The 22271-nt window shown below is 39.8% G+C and overlaps 1 protein-coding gene across 1 annotated transcript in view; it reads left to right on the top strand.

The window, feature by feature from the left end:
• The window catches only part of LOC124040708 (V-type proton ATPase subunit H-like), a 55684-nt gene that overhangs the window by 5302 nt on the left and 28111 nt on the right, over positions 1-22271 (top strand). Inside the window, exons 3-7 of the mRNA XM_046357782.1 lie at positions 3794-3893; positions 8383-8472; positions 10103-10216; positions 10632-10736; positions 14164-14220. Of these exons, the coding sequence (XP_046213738.1) occupies positions 3794-3893; positions 8383-8472; positions 10103-10216; positions 10632-10736; positions 14164-14220 (466 nt within the window). The remainder of the gene's footprint in view (positions 1-3793; positions 3894-8382; positions 8473-10102; positions 10217-10631; positions 10737-14163; positions 14221-22271) is intronic.

Here is a 22271-nt window from a genome sequence, read left to right on the forward strand (position 1 = left end):
CATCCCTCTCCCACTGCCTGTCATCCCTCTCCCACTGCCTGTCATCCCTCTCCCACTGCCTGTCATCCCTCTCCCACTGCCTGTCATCCCTCTCCCACTGCCTGTCATCCCTCTCCCACTGCCTGTCATCCCACTGCCTGTCATCCCACTGCCTGTCATCCCACTGCCTGTCATCCCACTGCCTGTCATCCCACTGCCTGTCATCCCACTGCCTGTCATCCCTCTGCCTGTCATCCCTCTGCCTGTCATCCCTCTCCCTCTGCCTGTCATCCCTCTCCCTCTGCCTGTCATCCCTCTCCCACTGCCTGTCATCCCTCTCCCTCTGCCTGTCATCCCTCTACCTTTCATACCTCTCCCTCTGCCTTTCATCCCTCTCCCTCTGCCTTTCATCCCTCTCCCTCTGCCTTTCATCCCTCTCCCTCTGCCTGTCATCCCTCTCCCTCTGCCTGTCATCCCTCTCCCTCTGCCTGTCATCCCTCTCCCTCTGCCTTTCATCCCTCTCCCACTGCCTGTCATCCCTCTCCCTCTGCCTTTCATCCCTCTCCCACTGCCTGTCATCCCTCTCCCACTGCCTGTCATCCCTCTCCCACTGCCTGTCATCCCTCTCCCTCTGCCTGTCATCCCTCTCCCTCTGCCTGTCATCCCTCTCCCTCTGCCTGTCATCCCTCTCCCACTGCCTGTCATCCCTCTCCCACTGCCTGTCATCCCTCTCCCACTGCCTGTCATCCCTCTCCCACTGCCTGTCATCCCTCTCCCACTGCCTGTCATCCCTCTCCCACTGCCTGTCATCCCTCTCCCACTGCCTGTCATCCCTCTCCCACTGCCTGTCATCCCTCTCCCACTGCCTGTCATCCCACTGCCTGTCATCCCACTGCCTGTCATCCCACTGCCTGTCATCCCACTGCCTGTCATCCCTCTGCCTGTCATCCCTCTGCCTGTCATCCCTCTCCCTCTGCCTGTCATCCCTCTCCCTCTGCCTGTCATCCCTCTCCCGTAAGAACTGGTCCCAAACCCGACTGCAGCCCTTCAGTGTTATTTCAGGCTTATGTGACGCAGCTCACTTTGCAGCCCCAACCCCAGCTATTTGTCCAGCCTAGTCAGGAACAAAATGCACAAAAATATCCTAAGAAATAGGTAAAAATGACAGATTCTCACCTGGCCCATTTATATTAGGCTACATTCAATTGTTTGGACATGATTTGAAAGGCACACACCTATCTACAGTATATAAGGTCCCACAGTGGACAGTGCATGTCAGAGCAAAAACCAAACCATGAGGTTGAAAGAAATGATCTTAGAGGTCTGAGACAGGATTCTGTCGAAGCACCAGATCTGGAGAAGGATACCAAAAAATGTCTGCAGTATTGAAGGTCCCCAAGAACACAGTGGCCTCCATCATTCTGCAGCATTGAAGGTCCCCAAGAACACAGTGGCCTCCATCATTCTGCAGCATTGAAGGTCCCCAAGAACACAGTGGCCTCCATCATTCTGCAGCATTGAAGGTCCCCAAGAACACAGTGGCCTCCATCATTCTGCAGCATTGAAGGTTCCCAAGAACACAGTAGCCTCCATCATTCTGCAGCATTGAAGGTCCCCAAGAACACAGTGGCCTCCATCATTCTGCAGCATTGAAGGTCCCCAAGAACACAGTGGCCTCCATCATTCTGCAGCATTGAAGGTCCCCAAGAACACAGTGGCCTCCATCATTCTGCAGCATTGAAGGTCCCCAAGAACACAGTGGCCTCCATCATTCTGCAGCATTGAAGGTTCCCAAGAACACAGTGGCCTCCATCATTCTGCAGCATTGAAGGTCCCCAAGAACACATTTGCCTCCATCCAAATGGAAGAAGTTTGGAACCACCAAGACTCTTCCTAGAACTGGCCACCCGGCCAAACTGAGCAATCTGTGGAGAAGGGCCTTGGTCAGGGAGGAGTCCAAGAACCCATTGGTCGGCCTCCCGAGTGGCGCAGCGGTCTCAGGGATTGCATCTCAGGGATTGCATGTTTGAGGCATCACTACAGACACGGGTTCAACCCCAGGCTGTCACAACCGGCTGTGAACAGGAATCCCATAGGGCGGTGCCCATTTGGCCCAGCACCCATTGGGGAGTTGCAGCGAGGAGACAAGATTGCAATTGGATATCATGAAGATTTATATACACGTGTTACACAAGTGCTGTGAAATATACACTTTTTACACGTTCAGCCATAGTACATTGACCCTTGAGCAAATTGGGGTTAAGCGCTTTGCTCAAGGGCAGATCGACATATTTTTCACCTTGTTGGCTCGGGTATTCGAGCCAGCAACCTTTTTGCCTACTTGTCCAACGCTCTAACCGCTAGGCTACCTGCGGCCATTTAATGGGCCTGCTTCTCCACCCATATAACCTAGTCTACAGGCCATTTAATGGGCCTGCTTCTCCACCCATATAACCTAGTCTACAGGCCATTTAATGGGCCTGCTTCTCCACCCATATAACCTAGTCTACAGGCCATTTAATGGGCCTGCTTCTCCACCCATATAACCTAGTCTACAGGCCATTTAATGGGCCTGCTTCTCCACCCATATAACCTAGTCTACAGGCCATTTAATGGGCCTGCTTCTCCACCCATATAACCTAGTCTACAGGCCATTTAATGGGCCTGCTTCTCCACCCATATAACCTAGTCTACAGGCCATTTAATGGGCCTGCTTCTCCACCCATGTAACCTAGTCTACAGGCCATTTAATGGGCCTGCTTCTCCACCCATGTAACCTAGTCTACAGGCCATTTAATGGGCCTGCTTCTCCACCCATGTAACCTAGTCTACAGGCCATTTAATGGGCCTGCTTCTCCACCCATATAACCTAGTCTACAGGCCATTTAATGGGCCTGCTTCTCCACCCATATAACCTAGTCTACAGGCCATTTAATGGGCCTGCTTCTCCACCCATATAACCTAGTCTACAGGCCATTGAAATGCGACCGCACACAGGCACACTTGATCTGGCCCAACAAAAGAGACTGAAAGGAAGCCTACTCAATGTAAATCAGCAAGAATTAGGATTCATTAAATAATTTGTGAATATTGTGACTGAAGTGCTTTTAATACAATAAGGAATAAGCTACAAAACGGAAATGATTTGAAAACCAACTCTGATAGGAGCGGGACAATTTGCAGACCGACACACATATTTTATCAATATTTCCAGTCAATGTCAGAGACTAGATTAGCCAATAATATTTAGGAAGTACATTTCCCTGGAAAGACAACTACTTCTCTACCCATATGCCTGCAGGCTCCAGCATACAGCCTTTGAGACATTTGATCTGGCACGCCCAACACGAGAGGAGCGATAGACTACTGACGCTTTACTTCCCTATTAGACTTTGTGAATAGTGTGAAATGGGTGCTTTTAATACAGTAGATAAAGCATACAAAACAGAAAGACAACCGTCTCAATTTGCTAAATTACTCATTCGGTTTTAACACATGATTCCAAAGTGTTCCTGCAATTTTTGTATATGATAATTTATCAACAAGTAGTTTGAATGTAGTGAACTTCTTTTTAAAAGTAGCTTTAGTGTAGCTTTACTTCCAGTGGGAAGTAATTGACAGCTTTTAAAACTATTTTCAGAGTAGCTTCCCCAAGACTGTTGTATAATTATCATGCTGTGTGTCTGACTGTTGTATAATTATCATGCTGTGTGTCTGACTGTTGTATAATTATCATGCTGTGTGTCTGACTGTTGTATAATTATCATGCTGTGTCTCAGACTGTTGTATAATTATCACGCTGTGTGTCTCATAGGGGTCAGATGATTTCTGCCGAGGACTGTGAGTTCATTAAGAAGTTTGAAGTGGCTCATTCTGAGGAGAAACAGATCATCCTCACCAACGAAGGACATCAGGTACAACGCACACAATAAACCAGCTAGCTGTTACTGCACAGCTGCATTTTAATGTAGCTTCAGATGAGCTTCTCCATGACTAGGGTTGGGCATTATCCAGATTTTCATACAGTCATATCTTTTATCGTTAAGTTGTGAATTTGCTACGACAAACAGTACCTGTAATGGAGAATTACATCTGTAGCTACAGTTACTGCTACATGCATATCCTCCAAGATGGCTTTCACATTAGCCGGTCTTCATTTAATGCATGACGTTTTCACAAGTATTCCGTGTGTGCTGTCTTCATGTGTACTGCTAATCCTACCGATCCTCGACTTCGGCGACGTCATTTACAAAATAGCCTCCAACACTCTACTCAGCGAACTGGATGCAGTCTATCACAGTGCCATCCGTTCTGTCACTAAAGCCCCATATACTACCCACCACTGCGACCTGTATGCTCTCGTTGGCTGGCCCTCCAGGTCATCTTCAAGTCTTTGCTAGGTAAAGCCCCGCCTTATCTCAGCTCACTGGTCACCATGGCAACGCCCACCCGTAGCACGCGCTCCAGCAGGTATATTTCACTGGTCACCATAGCAACACCCACCTGTAGCATGCGCTCCAGCAGGTATATTTCACTGGTCACCCCCAAAGCCAACTCCTCTTTGGCCGCCTTTCCTTCCAGTTCTCTGCTGCCAATGACTGGAATGAACTGCAAAAATCACTGAAGCTGGAGACTCATATCTCCCTCAACTTTAAGCATCAGCTGTCAGAGCAGCTTACAGATCATTGCAACTGTAAATAGCCCATCTGTAAATAGCCCATCCAACTACCTCATCCCCATATTGTATTTATTGACTTTTTTTGCTCTTTTGCACACCGGTGTCTCTACTTGCACACCATCTGCTCATCTCTCACTCCAGTGTTAATCTGCTAAATTGTAATTACTTCGCTACTAGGGCCTATTTTTTGCCTTACCTCCTCACGCCATTTGCACACACTGTACATATATTTTTCTATTGTGTTGTTGAATGTACGTTTGTTTAAGTGTAACTCTGTGTCGTTTTTGTCGCACTGCCATGCTTTATCTTGACCAGGTCGCAGTTGGAAATGACTGGCTTGCCTGGTTAAATAAAGGTTAAATAAATAGCATATTTAAAACCCAGCTCCTGGGTTATATAATTACATTTACATTTTACATTTAAGTCATTTAGCAGACGCTCTTATCCAGAGCGACTTACAAATGGGTGCATTCACCTTATGACATCCAGTGGAACAGTCACATTACAATAGTGCATCTAAATCTTAAAGGGGGGTGAGAGGGATTACTTATCCTATCCTAGGTATTCCTTAAAGAGGTGGGGTTTCAGGTGTCTCCGGAAGGTGGTGATTGACTCCGCTGTCCTGGCGTCGTGAGGGAGTTTGTTCCACCATTGGGGGGCCAGAGCAGCGAACAGTTTTGACTGGGCTGAGCGGGAGCTGTACTTCCTCAGTGGTAGGGAGGCGAGCAGGCCAGAGGTGGATGAACGCAGTGCCCTTGTTTGGGTGTAGGGCCTGATCAGAGCCTGGAGGTACTGAGGTGCCGTTCCCCTCACAGCTCCGTAGGCAAGCACCATGGTCTTGTAGCGGATGCGAGCTTCAACTGGAAGCCAGTGTGTATATAGTGTGTCTGGTGTTTTTTTAGTATTCAGAGCCATCAACTTTTTCCACGTTTTGTTACGTTATGTCCTTATTCTAAAATGTATTAAATTCTTGTTTTTCCTCATTAATCTACACACCCCATAATGACAAAGCAGAAACAGGCTTTTAGACATTTTTGCAAATGTATTATAATAAAAAACACACCAGAAGTATCAGACCCTTTGCCATGACACTCCAAATTGTGCTCAGGTGCCTCCTGTTTCCATTGATCATCATTTAGATGTTTCTACGGCCATCTATTGTATTTCATGAACATGTCTAGACAATAGGGACCCATCCACTTAGCTAGATGTGTCTGGGGGTGATTACGGCCATCTATTGTATTTCATGAACATGTCTAGACAATAGGGACCCATCCACTTAGCTAGATGTGGCTGGGGGTGATTACGGCATTTCCTTCACATGACCCATCAATTTAGAGTGTGTCAGGTAAGCTTTGTCTAATAATTATAATTGACACGTTCTGCTACTATGCAAGCAACCATTTCACTGTTGTCACCTTCACAGGTGTTGTGTTATTTGATACGGTGTGTGTTTACCAGAGACGGTAATGTGAAGAACAACATGACCTGCACCAAAGTCAGATTAGGATAAAGGACAAGGACCAGATGAAGTCACATTAGGATAAAGGACAAGGACCAGATGAAGTCAGATTAGGATAAAGGACAAGGACTAGATGAAGTCAGATTAGGATAAAGGCCAAGGACCAGATGAAGTCAGATTAGGATAAAGGACAAGGACTAGATGAAGTCAGATTAGGATAAAGGCCAAGTACTAGATGAAGTCAGATTAGGATAAAGGCCAAGGACCAGATGAAGTCAGATTAGGATAAAGGCCAAGGACTAGATGAAGTCAGATTAGGATAAAGGCCAAGGACTAGATGAAGTCAGATTAGGATAAAGGACAAGGACTAGATGAAGTCAGATTAGGATAAAGGCCAAGGACTAGATGAAGTGTATCTTAACCTGGAGTTTTTCCTTATTGTAGGCTACTACTTTTACCACTTTTAGTCTTAATCTTTGGTTGTTTACGACACTACTCACTCTGTTTAGCACATGGCCTCACATGTGAATCCTTAAACAGATGGGTGGGGCTAAAGCTTGAGAGGGTGTGAACGATGCTGAATGGGTGGGGCTAAAGCTAAGGGGGTGTGAACGATGCTGAATGGGTGGGGCTAAAGCTAAGGGGGTGTGAACGATGCTGAATGGGTGGGGCTAAAGCTAAGGGGGTGTGAACGATGCTGAATAGGTGTAGACAAAGAGCTCTCCAGTAGGTACCAAAACATTCAAGGGCCATTTTATCAAATGGCATTACAAGTTTATCAAATTTCAAAGCATAATTACATTCCCTTTTTTCTTAAACTGCATTGCATAATATACCATTTTCTAGCTCATTTCATATTTGGCTACATAACATCGAGGCGGTCGGTCACATTTTGAGGGGCATGTCACCAGCGAAGTCATTTGTATCACTTCGCGTGTGAGATCCATTTAGCACAGGCAAGGCTGATTAGGCTTAGCCAGTCATTTATTTCTTAACCCAATGAGTCCCACCATAATGCCGGATCCCGACGGGTCCCTCGGCCAGGTCTTTTTACAAAAACGTCTGTTTGAGCTACAAACCTATTAAAAGCTATATATGAAAAGTGGAGACTCACATTTTGCTCTATGAATCTAAATAAATAAATACATGTTTAACCTTTTATTTAACCAGGTAGGCTAGTTGAGAACACCTTTATTTAACCAGGTAGGCCAGTTGAGAACACCTTTATTTAACCAGGTGGCCAGTTGAGAACACCTTTATTTAACCAGGTGGGCTAGTTGAGAACACCTTTACTTAACCAGGTAGGCTAGTTGAGAACACCTTTATTTAACCAGGTAGGCCAGTTGAGAACACCTTTATTTAACCAGGTAGGCCAGTTGAGAACACCTTTATTTAACCAGGTAGGCTAGTTGAGAACACCTTTATTTAACCAGGTAGGCTAGTTGAGAACACCTTTATTTAACCAGGTAGGCTAGTTGAGAACACCTTTATTTAACCAGGTAGGCTAGTTGAGAACACCTTTATTTAACCAGGTAGGCTAGTTGAGAACACCTTTATTTAACCAGGTAGGCCAGTTGAGAACACCTTTATTTAACCAGGTAGGCTAGTTGAGAACACCTTTATTTAACCAGGTAGGCTAGTTGAGAACACCTTTATTTAACCAGGTAGGCTAGTTGAGAACACCTTTATTTAACCAGGTAGGCTAGTTGAGAACACCTTTATTTAACCAGGTAGGCTAGTTGAGAACACCTTTACTTAACCAGGTAGGCTAGTTGAGAACACCTTTACTTAACCAGGTAGGCTAGTTGAGAACACCTTTACTTAACCAGGTAGGCCAGTTGAGAACAAGTTCTCATTTACAACTGCGACCTGGCCAAGATAAAGCAAACTCCATACAGTTGTCACTGACTGGTTGGATATTAATTTCCCACAATGTCTGTACTTACAGCATTTATATAAATAAATACAAAATCTGTTTTTTTGCTTTGGCGGACAAAATGTATTTTGACATTTGGCAATAAAATAAAACATTCAACTGTTTTGTGTTTTACTTGTAACCCTGGTTTTCCTGAAAATGGTAAAATCCTTAATATAAGGAAGCGACTTCTTCAACCACATGTTTTGAGGGGGGTGGAAATAGTGAGCGATAGCATCGTATATCACTGTTTTAATCACTTCATAATCAACGTAGGATGACGGTTGACATCTCCCAACCCTAGTATTTCTGTATAGTGTTAGTAACGCGTATATTGTGTATTTCCAGTGTGCCAAGACATTCCTGAACCTGATGGCTCACATCTCTAAGGAGCAGACTGTCCAGTACATCCTCACTCTGATAGATGATACCCTGCAGGTAACACACGTGTTCACGCTTACCTAGAGATACAAAGATACCGTAGCGACCTTTTCTGAATCATCTGTTTTTACTTCCTGCCTGAATCATCCTGCGGTGGACAGATGTTACTGTTAGTTCTTCACTTTGGCCTGGGGATGTGAATGTAGAAGAACGGGTCTAAGAAGTTAATATAGAGACCTGTTCCGAATGGACCCGAGGACAACTAGACCCATTCCGTATAACCTGGTTGGGTCCAGACCCGGTCTGACTGAGGGAAATCAGCAGAAAAGTAATTTAAGCTACTTTGTCAGCTCAGGTTAATAAAGTGCGAGAGGGAGAGTGGTTCCACTCTAGGGGGGGGGGGGGGCAGGGCATACTCTGAGCTAGTGACATGGGGAGCAGGGTGGAGCGAGACAGTAACCAACCTAGCAAACTCGCACTGCAGTAGAGAAATGGCTTCCATAGCGAGGTTATTTATTATCAAATATGATTACGAAGTACTTGTCTTGACTGCATCAAACTGGGAGAAGCTAGTTAAGCTAGCTACCGTTAGCTAGCTAGGCTAACAGTGGCTGCAGTGCATGTTTTTTAATCCTACAGTTCCAGACAACAACAACTCCATTCAGAATATAAGGAGCAGCCTGCCTGTTGGCTCTTGGTTGTAGCCCATCCTTCTCCTTTAACTTTTAATTCCATCTTCCATTAATTAGATATCTTCTAACTTTTACCACACGGAGGCTCTATCACTGTCGCCTACTGCAGCTCTGACTCATGATTGGCCAACACCAAGCTACATGTGCCACTCCACTGTCATGAAAAGCAAGAGCAGCAGCATAAACATAGAGACCCATACCTGAGACCAGGTGACAATCATATCAGACCCATACCGAGACCTGTGACAATCATATCAGACCCATACCGAGACCTGTGACATTATTTAGTCGGGTCATGGATCTCATTTTGGGTGTTCTGGCGCAGGTGGATCTGTGATTTTTATTTTATTTTTTAAACTTTTTATTTATTTAACCTTTTATTTAACTGGTCAAGTCAGTTAATAAGAACAAATTCTTATTTACAATGACGGCCTAGGAACAGTGGGTTAATTTCCTTGTTCAGGGACAGAATGACTGAGTCTTACCTTGTCAGCTTGGGGATTCGATCAAGCAACATTTTGTTCACTGGCCCAATGCTCTAATCACTAGGCTACCTGCCTAGTGAAGACTTCAATCTAGGGGAACAGACTTCTGTTAACCCTTTATACTCCTGGGAATTGCCCTATATGAATAAGGCTAAATGTAAATGTTGCTTACAAAAGAAATATGGAAAGCATATTCATGACCAGTTTGGAGATAATGGGAAAATTATTAGACTTTAGTTGAGGTCACAAGACTGAATCTCAACATTACACTGTTGATTTTATGTTCATAGTACATTTACTGTACTGTCCATCACATTTGTTGATGAGAGGTCTCCAAGTGGCCACACCTCCAGTGTGCCCAGTTCATAAGTAATTTCAATGCATTATGACTCAAAGAAGAGTGTTCAACGTTGGGGAACTAGAGCTCTCCTAGCTTGGGACCGTTGGGGAACTGTTCTGTTCCTTTAGAACCATCGGAGGTTACAACACTGTATTGTTATATTTCTGTAGGAGAATCACCAGAGGGTGAACATCTTCTTCGACTACTCCAAAAAGACCAAGAACACTGCCTGGTCCTACTTTCTGCCCATGCTCAATCGCCAGGACCTGTTCACCGTCCACATGGTTAGTATCACTACGCCACACACTACCCTACAGTTAGCACTGAGGGAGAGCTGGAGGAGAATAAGAGATGGAGTGGAGGGAGAAAGAGAGATGGCAGAGAGAAGCAGAAAAGAAGAGGACAGAGAATTCAAATGCAGATTTATCATGTCTTCAGAATGACCAGCAGGTTATTTGCATGTTGATTGGATTTCCATCTTGTGGCCTTTTTGTTATAAAATATTATAAATGGAAGGATAGTTTTGGTTTCTCTCTGGGAGAGATGCATTTATATATAGTGGAATGTCTAATGCATTAACATGACTGTGGAAATGGAATTTGAACAATAAGCCATACCATTAGCATTGAATAGTGAGTGACTTTAATATTGAGCCTGGCGCAGGCTGGGCTTTAGGGTCTGACTTGTAGTCTCTCCCAGGCGGCCAGGATCATCGCTAAGCTAGCAGCCTGGGGTCGTGACCTGATGGAGGGAAGTGACCTCAACTACTACTTCAACTGGATCAAGACCCAGCTCAGCTCCCAGGTATATGACCCTTCAACCCTCTGAACTAAAACCACATGTGCAGTGCCTTTGAAGTATTCAGACCACCCACAGGAGGTTGGTGGCACCTTCATTTGGGAGGATGGGCTCGTGGTTAAGGCTGGAGCAGAATTTGTGGGATGGTATCAATTACATAAAACATGTTTCCATGTGTTTGATGCCTTTCCAGCTATTTTGAGCTGTCATCTTTTTAAGTGGGAGAACTTGCACAATTGGTAGCTGACTAAATACTTTTTTGCCCCACTGTATATACACACACACACACACACACACACACACACACACACACACACACACACACACACACACACACACACACACACACACACACACACACACACACACACACACACACTACTTTGTGCATGACACAAGTAATTTTCCCAACAATTGTTTACAGACAGATTATTTCACTTACAGTGCCTTTGTGAAAGTATTCGGCCCCCTTGAACTTTGCGACCTTTTGCCACATTTCAGGCTTCAAACATAAAGATATAAAACTGTATTGATTCTTCACAAAACAATAAGTGGGACACAATCATGAAGTGGAACGACATTTATTGGATATTTCTAACTTTTTTAACAAATCAAAAACTGAAAAATTGGGTGTGCAAAATTATTCCGTTTTTCAGTTTTTGATTTGTTAAAAAAGTTTGAAATATCCAATAAATGTTGTTCCACTTCATGATTGTGTCCCATTTGTTGTTGATTCTTCACAAAAAAATACAGTTTTATATCTTTGTTTGAAGCCTGAAATGTGGCAAAAGGTCGCAAAGTTCAAGGGGGCCGAATACTTTAGCAAGGCACTGTATAATTCACTGTATCACAATTCCTGTGGGTCAGAAGTTTATATACACTAAGTTGACTGTGCCTTTAAACAGCTTGGAAATTACAGAAAATGTCATGGCTTTAGAAGCTAGGCTAATTGACATTTGAGTAAATTGACATTTGAGTCAATTGGAGGTGTACCTGTGGATGTATTTCAAGGCCTACCTTCAGACTCAGTGCCTCTTTGCTTGACATTATGGGAAAATCAAAAGAAATCAGCCAAAAATGATAGATCTCCACAAGTCTGGTTTATCCTTGGGAGCAATTTCCAAATGCCTGAAGGGACCACGTTCATCTGTATTAATAATAGTATGCAAGTATAAACACCTTGGGACCACGCAGCCAGTCATGCCACTCCAAACCCGCCATATAAAAGCCAGACTACCATTTACAACTGCACATGGGGACAAGGATTGTACTTTTTTGGAGTAATGTCCTCAGGTCTCATGAAACAAAAATAGAACTGTTTGGCCATAATGACCATTGTTATGGTGGAAAAAAGGGGAGGCTTGCAAGCTGAAGAACACCATCCCAACCGTGAAGCACGGGGGAGGCAGCATCATGTTGTGGGGGGTGCTTCGCTGAAGGAGGGACTGGTGCACACAAAATAAATGGCTTCATGAGAAAGGAAAGTTATGTGGATATACTGAAGCAACGTCTCAAAACATCAGGAAGTTAAAGCTTAGTCGCAAATGGGTCTTCCAAATGGACAATGACCCCAAACATACTTCCAAAGTATTGGCAAAATGGCTTAAGGACAACAAAGTCAAGGTATTGGAGATCTTCCTCGTATCTTTTGTCAGTGTTCTAGACTACTTCACATTACAGCTGCAGACTGTGAATGTCTAGTCTTTACCTTCACTTGTCGAGAGTTTGAGGGTCTTACCGTTTGTAACATATCCAGCTCGCACTGCACGTATTCTGGTCTGGTAGAGTCTAACCATTCGTCAGCTGTGTAGCCACCGCTCCACGCTGTCTGGTCTCAATGGTTGATTATTCAGGGTACATGTAGAACCACTTTACACACTGGCAGCACGCCGGCATGTTTTGGTCTAAAATGTTAATTATTTCAGAGTCCTTTATAACCACTCTGGCAAAAGGGCCGTTCCATCCTTTTGGCATGATGTCTGTACTTACGTAGTGGTCCTTCTGTAACTCAGTTGGTAGAGCATGGCGCTTGTAACGCCAGGGTAGTGGGTTCGATTCCCGGGACCACCCATACGTAGAATGTATGCACACATGACTGTAAGTCGCTTTGGATAAAAGCGTCTGCTAAATGGCATTTATTATTATTATATATATTGGAGTAGCCACACAAACCCCTTAACTCAATTCTATAGAAAACTTGTGGGCAGAACTGAAAAAGTGTGTGCGAGCAAGGAGGCCCACAAACCTGACTCAGTTACACCACCTCTGTCAGGAGGAATGTGTCAAAATTCACCCAACTTATTGTGGGAAGCTTGTGGAAGGCTACCCGAAACGTTTAACCCAAATTGAGCAATGTAAAGGCAATGCTACCAAATACTAATTGAGTGTATGTAAACTTCTGATCCACTGGGAATGTGATGGAATATATATATATATCTTGTTTCAGCCTCTTAAAGCAAGTGATGAGATGAGTAATGTAGAGTATGTGAACATTATATTAAGTGGCATTGTTTAAAGTGGCTAGTGATACATTTTTACATCAATTTTTCCATTATTAAAGTGACTGGAGTTGAGTCAGTATGTTGGCAGCAGCCACTCAATATTAGTGATGGCTGTTTAACAGTCTGATGGCCTTGAGATAGAAGCTGTTTTTCAGTCTCTCGGTCCCAGCTTTGATTCACCTGTACTGACCTTGCCTTCTGGATGATAGCAGGGCGAACAGGCAGTGGCTCGGGTGGTTGCTGTCCTTGATGATCTTTATGACCTTCCTGTGACATCGGGTGTTATAGGTGTCCTGGAGGGCAGGTAGTTTGCCCCCGGTGATGCGTTTTGCAGACCGCACAACCCTCTGGAGAGCTCTGTGGTTGTGGGCGGAGCAGTTGCCGTACCAGGCGGTGATACAACCCGACAGGATGCTCTCGATTGTGCATCTGTAGAAGTTTGTGAAGGTCTTAAGGGCCAAGCTGGATTTCTTCAGCCTCCTGTGTGTTTGTGGACCATTTCAGATTGTCAGCGACGTGTACACAGAGGAACTTGAACCTTTCCACCTTCTCCACTGCAGCCCCGTCGACGTGTATAGGGGCACGTGTTCATGGAGTCCATGTGAGAGTCCGTGCCCCTCCACATCGACGGGCCGATCTGAAATGGTCCACCCACACAGACAGTGTGGTGAAGAAGGCACAGCAGCATCTCTTCAACCTCAGGAGGCTGAAGAAATCCGGCTTGGCCCCTGAGTCTTTCTCACACACACACACACACACACACACACACACACACACACACACACACACACACACACACACACACACACACACACACACACACACACACACACACACACACACACACACACACACACACACACTACTTCATCCAGAGCCCAGTCATCTAAGCCTGCCACATGGCTCCTTGTCTGTGTTTTGTCTTCCATTAGAAGCTTCATGGTACAGGTCCAGATTCCTCAGGACAAGGCACTATATCCCCCAGTGAAGTGAGTATGACAGAGTGATGAAGACGATGATGATTCATCCTAACGCTGCTCTCTCTCTAATCAACTCTCTATTGGGCTCTTTGCTGTCTCTCTCTGCTGCTTGTGTTCTGTTATAATACTGTTACAATGGAGGTGCGGAGACAGCGAGGCGTATGTCGTCACTAATTCACAGGAGAGAATTATTATATATATATATTTTAATGCGTTTTTTTTGGCATAAATGGCTTCTGGAGCATGTGAACTTTTCATGTGCCTTAATAACAAAATTGTATTATCCTTCAATACGAATAAAATGGTTAAATTACGAGCCTTGTTGGTATAGCCTTGGAAAAAGTCAGGAACCTTTCCGCTAGCCATGGTTGGCTGAGAAAATGGATGGACTGGACATGCCTAGAGATGAGTTTGGATTGGTCTAATATGAGTTGCTTAGTATGTGTAGGTAATCCTTTCTATAGCAGCTTTTTTGAAAGACATCAGGAAAACAGCAGTGTCCCTATCGAATCCAATTTCTGGAGGACCGAGTTTTGAAATCAGTGTAATGCCTGGTGGAAGCAGAGTTTGATGGTTAAAGAGATGGAGATCATTCAGGCTTTTGATTGCAAATACGGATGGAGTCGAAAATAGAACCGAACGCTGTTAGCCCGTCTCCTGATTAGTTTTTTTCTTCAACCTAACGGCAACCGTGACAGAGAGGGAGAAGAATTCATCCAGAGTCAAGCTAGCATTTTTAGATATTATGCGTTAGTCTACTGTTTGCTAGCGAGCCAACCAGCCAGCTAACGTTACGTTTATGATCTGTGTAGTAATATTATTTGTATCTTTACGAGCCATTTGCATTGCCAGTTATAGCCTAATGTTAACAGCTAGCTGACATTGAATTTAGCTACCTGTATATTCATGCACGGTAGTAACGTCATGAGTTGGGGATTATGGTTCATTGTTTAGCTAGCTAGCTACATGTCTAAACAGAAGACTCCACTATGCAAGTAACCATTTCACTGTAACGTTTACACCTTCTGTATCCTCTGCATATGACGAACAAACTTTGATTTTATTTTATATAGTGTGTTTACCAGAGACTGACATAGGAAGAACAACACGACGTGCACCAAAGTCAGATTTGGACATATCGTTAGGCCAACAAGAGTGTCCAAGTTCTAAAATTCTCTGGTAGAATGCCCTGTTTTTTATTTTGTCTCACTCACATTCGTAAGCTATTTTCTCTAATTAGCTCGCCATTAACTTGTGAACATTGATCTTGTTGAGTTTTTTTTCCAGTAATAATGTAATGAATACAAATTAGCTAAGACATTGTCAGCTATATGATGTGGTCATTATTTGAACTGGTTAGCCAGCTAATGTAAGGTTAGCTACCTATCTAACAAGCTAGAAACTAACAAAAACATTGTTGAGAAAGTTGCTTTTAGTTGCCTGGTTTGACATATACTAAATACATTTTAAACTGATGGGTTTATTGCTGTTACAATACACCAGTTAAGCTATTTTGGACCACCAGGCTGCTGATGTCATGCAGCATGTCGCTTTTGTGTTTAAACTTTTTCATATTGACAATGACAAGTTTGATGGCCAAAATCTAAATTGCACCTAACCTGGAATAGTACATTATGGCCTTTCTCTTGCATTTCAAAGATGATGATAAAAAAAAATCTTTGTTTTCTTCTACCAGTTCTAATGTGCTATATTCTCTTGAATTTCACATTTCCAATAACTTCAATGTATTTCCTTTCAAATGGTATCAAAAATATGCATATCCTTGCTTCAGGTTATGAGCTACTGAAAATGGGGGGGAGGGAGGGTCAGTTCTTGAAGAGGTTTTAAAGAGATGTGTGGGGAAAAGGCTCAACACCCTGACCTTGCCTTACCCTTATCCTACTCCTCCTCTGGTGATGTAGAGGTTATTCCGGGCCCTGCAGTGCCTAGCTCCACTCCCATTCCCCAGGCGCTCTCATTTGTTGACTTCTGTAACCGTAAAAGCCTTGGTTTCTTGCATGTTAACATTCGAAGCCTCCTCCTCCCTAAATTTGTTTTATTCACTGCCTTGGCACACTCTGCCAACCCGGATGTCCTAGCCGTGTCTGAATCCTGGTTTAGGAAGATCACCAAAAACCCTGACATTTCCATCCCTAACTATAACATTTTCTGACAAGATAGAACTGCCAAAGGGGGTGGAGTTGCAATCTACTGCAGAGAGCCTACTACTGCTACTACTATTATTACTACTACTGCTACTACTATTATTACTGCTACTGCTACTACTATTATTATTACTGCTACTACTATTATTATTACTGCTACTACTATTATTATTACTACTGCTACTACTACTATTATTACTACTGCTACTACTACTGCTATTACTACTGCTACTACTACTGCTACTACTACTGCTACTACTACTATTATTACTACTGCTACTACTACTACTATTACTACTGCTACTACTACTATTATTACTACTACTACTACTATTATTACTACTGCTACTGCTACTACTACTATTATTACTACTGCTACTACTACTGCTACTACTACTATTATTATTACTACTACTACTACTACTATTATTATTACTACTGCTACTACTATTATTACTGCTACTACTATTATTACTGCTACTGCTACTACTACTATTATTACTACTACTGCTACTACTACTATTATTACTACTACTGCTACTACTACTATTATTACTACTACTGCTACTACTATTATTACTACTACTGCTACTACTACTATTATTACTACTACTGCTACTACTACTATTATTACTACTGCTTACTACTACTATTATTACTACTGCTTACTACTACTATTATTACTACTGCTACTACTATTATTACTACTGCTACTACTACTGCTACTATTATTATTATATATTATTATTATATATATTATTATTACTACTGCTACTACTATTATTATTACTACTGCTACTACTATTGTTATTACTACTGCTACTACTATTGTTATTACTACTGCTACTACTGTTGTTATTACTACTGCTACTACTGTTGTTATTACTACTGCTACTACTGTTATTATTACTACTGCTACTACTATTATTACTACTGCTACTACTATTATTACTACTGCTACTACTACTATTATTACTACTGCTACTACTATTATTATTACTACTGCTACTACTATTATTATTACTACTGCTACTACTATTATTATTACTACTGCTACTACTATTATTATTACTACTGCTACTACTATTATTATTACTACTGCTACTACTATTATTATTACTACTGCTACTACTATTATTATTACTACTGCTACTACTATTATTATTACTACTGCTGCTACTGCTATTATTATTACTACTGCTGCTACTACTATTATTATTACTATTATTATTACTACTGCTACTACTACTATTATTATTACTACTACTGCTACTACTATTATTATTACTACTACTACTGCTACTACTATTATTATTACTACTACTGCTACTACTACTATTATTATTACTACTACTGCTACTACTATTATTATTACTACTACTGCTACTACTATTTATTATTACTACTACTGCTACTACTATTATTATTACTACTACTGCTACTACTATTATTATTACTACTACTGCTACTACTATTATTATTACTACTGCTACTACTACTATTATTACTACTACTGCTACTATTATTATTACTACTTATTATTACTACTGCTATACTATTATTATTACTACTGCTACTACTATTATTATTACTACTGCTGCTACTACTTTATTATTACTACTGCTGCTGCTACTATTATTATTACTACTACTGCTACTACTATTATTATTATTACTACTGCTGCTACTACTATTATTATTACTACTACTGCTACTACTATTATTATTACTACTACTGCTACTACTATTATTATTACTACTACTGCTACTACTATTATTATTACTACTACTGCTACTACTATTATTATTACTACTACTGCTGCTACTACTATTATTATTACTACTGCTACTACTGCTATTATTACTACTGCTGCTACTATTATTATTACTATTATTATTACTACTGCTACTACTATTATTATTACTACTACTGCTACTACTATTATTATTACTACTACTGCTACTACTATTATTATTACTACTACTACTGCTACTACTACTAATTATTATTACTTACTGCTGCTACTATTATTACTACTACTGCTACTTATTACTACTACTGCTACTACTATTATTATTACTACTACTGCTACTACTATTATTATTACTACTACTGCTGCTACTACTACTATTATTATTACTACTGCTGCTACTACTATTATTATTACTACTGCTACTATTATTATTACTACTGCTGCTACTATTATTATTACTACTACTGCTACTACTATTATTATTACTACTACTGCTACTACTATTATTATTACTACTACTGCTACTACTATTATTATTACTACTACTACTGCTACTATTATTATTACTACTACTGCTACTATTATTATTACTACTACTGCTACTACTATTATTATTACTACTACTGCTACTACTATTATTATTACTACTACTGCTACTATTATTATTACTACTACTACTACTATTATTATTACTACTGCTACTACTATTATTATTACTACTGCTATTATTATTACTACTGCTATTATTATTACTACTGCTATTATTATTACTACTGCTATTATTATTACTACTGCTACTGCTATTATTATTACTACTGCTACTACTACTGCTACTACTATTATTATTACTACTGCTACTACCATTATTATTACTACTGCTACTACCATTATTATTACTACTGCTACTACTATTATTATTACTACTGCTACTACTATTATTATTACTACTACTGCTACTACTATTATTACTACTACTGCTACTACTATTACTACTGTTACTACTGCTACTACTGCTACTACTATTATTACTACTACTGCTACTACTATATTATTACTACTACTGCTACTACTACTATTATTATTACTACTGCTACTACTACTATTTTTATTACTACTGCTGCTACTACTATTATTATTACTACTACTATTACTGCTACTACTTATTATTACTACTACTGCTACTATTATTATTACTACTACTGCTACTATTATTATTACTACTGCTACTACTATTATTATTACTACTGCTACTACTATTATTATTACTGCTGCTACTACTATTATTATTACTACTGCTACTACTATTATTACTACTACTGCTGCTACTATTATTATTACTACTACTGCTACTTATTATTACTACTACTACTATTATTATTACTACTACTGCTGCTACTACTTTATTACTACTGCTGCTACTACTATTTATTACTACTACTGCTACTACTACTATTATTACTACTGCTACTACTACTATTATTATACTGCTACTACTACTATTATTACTACTGCTACTACTATTATTACTACTACTGCTACTACTACTATTATTACTACTGCTACTACTACTATTATTACTACTGCTACTACTATTACTACTGCTACTACTACTACTACTGCTGCTACTACTATTATTATTACTACTGCTACTACTATTATTATTACTACTGCTACTACTATTATTATTACTACTGCTACTACTATTATTACTACTGCTGCTACTATATTACTACTGCTGCTGCTACTACTATTATTACTACTACTGCTACTACTATTATTATTACTACTGCTACTACTATTATTATTACTACTACTGCTACTACTATTATTACTATTACTACTACTATTATTACTACTACTGCTACTACTATTATTATTACTACTGCTACTACTACTATTATTACTACTGCTGCTGCTACTACTACTATTATTACTACTGCTACTACTACTGCTACTACTATTATTATTACTACTATTATTATTACTACTGCTACTACTATTATTATTACTACTGCTACTACTATTATTACTACTACTGCTACTACTATTATTATTACTACTGCTGCTACTACTATTATTACTACTACTGCTGCTACTACTATTATTACTATTATTATTACTACTGCTACTACTATTATTATTACTACTACTGCTACTACTATTATTATTATTACTACTGCTACTATTATTATTATTACTACTTGCTATATACTATTATTATTACTACTGCTACTACTATTATTATTACTACTGCTACTACTATTATTACTACTACTGCTACTACTATTATTATTACTACTGCTACTACTATTATTATTACTACTGCTACTACTGCTACTACTACTATTATTACTACTGCTACTACTGCTATTATTACTACTGTTATTATTACTACTGCTACTACTACTACTGCTACTACTACTATTATTACTACTGCTACTACTATTATTATTACTACTGCTGCTACTACTATTGTTATTACTACTGCTGCTACTATTATTATTACTACTGCTACTACTATTATTGCTATTACTGCTGCTACTACTATTATTATTGCTACTGCTACTATTATTATTACTACTGCTACTACTATTATTACTACTACTGCTACTACTATTATTATTACTACTGCTACTACTATTATTATTACTACTACTACTATTACTACTGCTACTACTATTATTACTACTACTGCTACTACTATTATTACTTACTACTGCTACTACTATTATTATTACTACTACTGCTACTACTATTATTATTACTACTACTGCTACTACTACTTACTACTACTGCTACTACTATTATTATTATTACTGCTGCTACTACTACTATTATTATTACTACTGCTACTACTATTATTATTACTACTGCTACTACTATTATTACTACTGCTACTACTATTATTACTACTGCTGCTACTACTATTATTACTACTACTGCTGCTACTATTATTATTACTATTATTATTACTACTGCTACTACTATTATTATTACTACTACTGCTACTACTATTATTACTACTACTGCTACTACTATTATTATTACTACTACTGCTACTACTATTATTACTACTACTGCTACTACTATTATTATTACTACTGCTTCTGCTGCTACTACTATTATTACTACTACTGCTACTACTACTATTATTATTACTACTGCTGCTACTACTATTATTATTACTACTGCTGCTACTACTATTATTACTACTACTGCTGCTACTACTATTATTATTACTACTATTATTACTGCTACTACTATTATTATTACTACTACTGCTACTACTATTATTATTACTACTGCTACTACTATTATTATTATTACTACTATTATTGCTACTACTACTATTATTACTACTACTGCTACTACTATTATTATTACTACTACTGCTACTACTATTATTATTACTACTACTGCTACTACTATTATTATTACTGCTGCTACTACTATTATTATTACTACTGCTACTACTGCTATTATTACTACTGCTGCTACTGCTACTACTATTATTATTACTACTGCTGCTACTATTATTATTACTACTACTGCTACTACTATTATTATTACTACTGCTGCTACTACTATTATTACTACTGCTGCTACTACTACTATTATTACTACTGCTGCTACTACTATTACTACTACTGCTACTACTACTATTACTACTACTGCTACTACTATTATTATTACTACTGCTACTACTATTATTATTACTACTGCTACTACTATTATTATTACTATTATTACTACTATTATTATTACTACTGCTGCTACTACTATTATTACTACTACTGCTGCTACTACTATTATTACTACTACTGCTGCTACTACTATTATTATTACTACTGCTGCTACTACTATTATTATTACTACTGCTACTATTATTACTACTGCTACTATTATTACTACTGCTACTATTATTATTATTACTACTGCTACTATTATTACTACTGTTACTATTATTACTACTGCTACTACTACTATTATTACTACTACTGCTACTACTATTACTACTGCTACTACTACTATTATTACTACTACTGCTACTACTACTATTATTATTACTGCTACTACTACTATTATTATTACTACTGCTGCTACTACTATTATTATTACTACTGCTGCTACTACTATTATTA

Source organism: Oncorhynchus gorbuscha, linkage group LG08 (assembly GCF_021184085.1).
Source record: "Oncorhynchus gorbuscha isolate QuinsamMale2020 ecotype Even-year linkage group LG08, OgorEven_v1.0, whole genome shotgun sequence".
In the NCBI taxonomy this organism is placed as follows: Eukaryota; Metazoa; Chordata; class Actinopteri; order Salmoniformes; family Salmonidae; genus Oncorhynchus; species Oncorhynchus gorbuscha.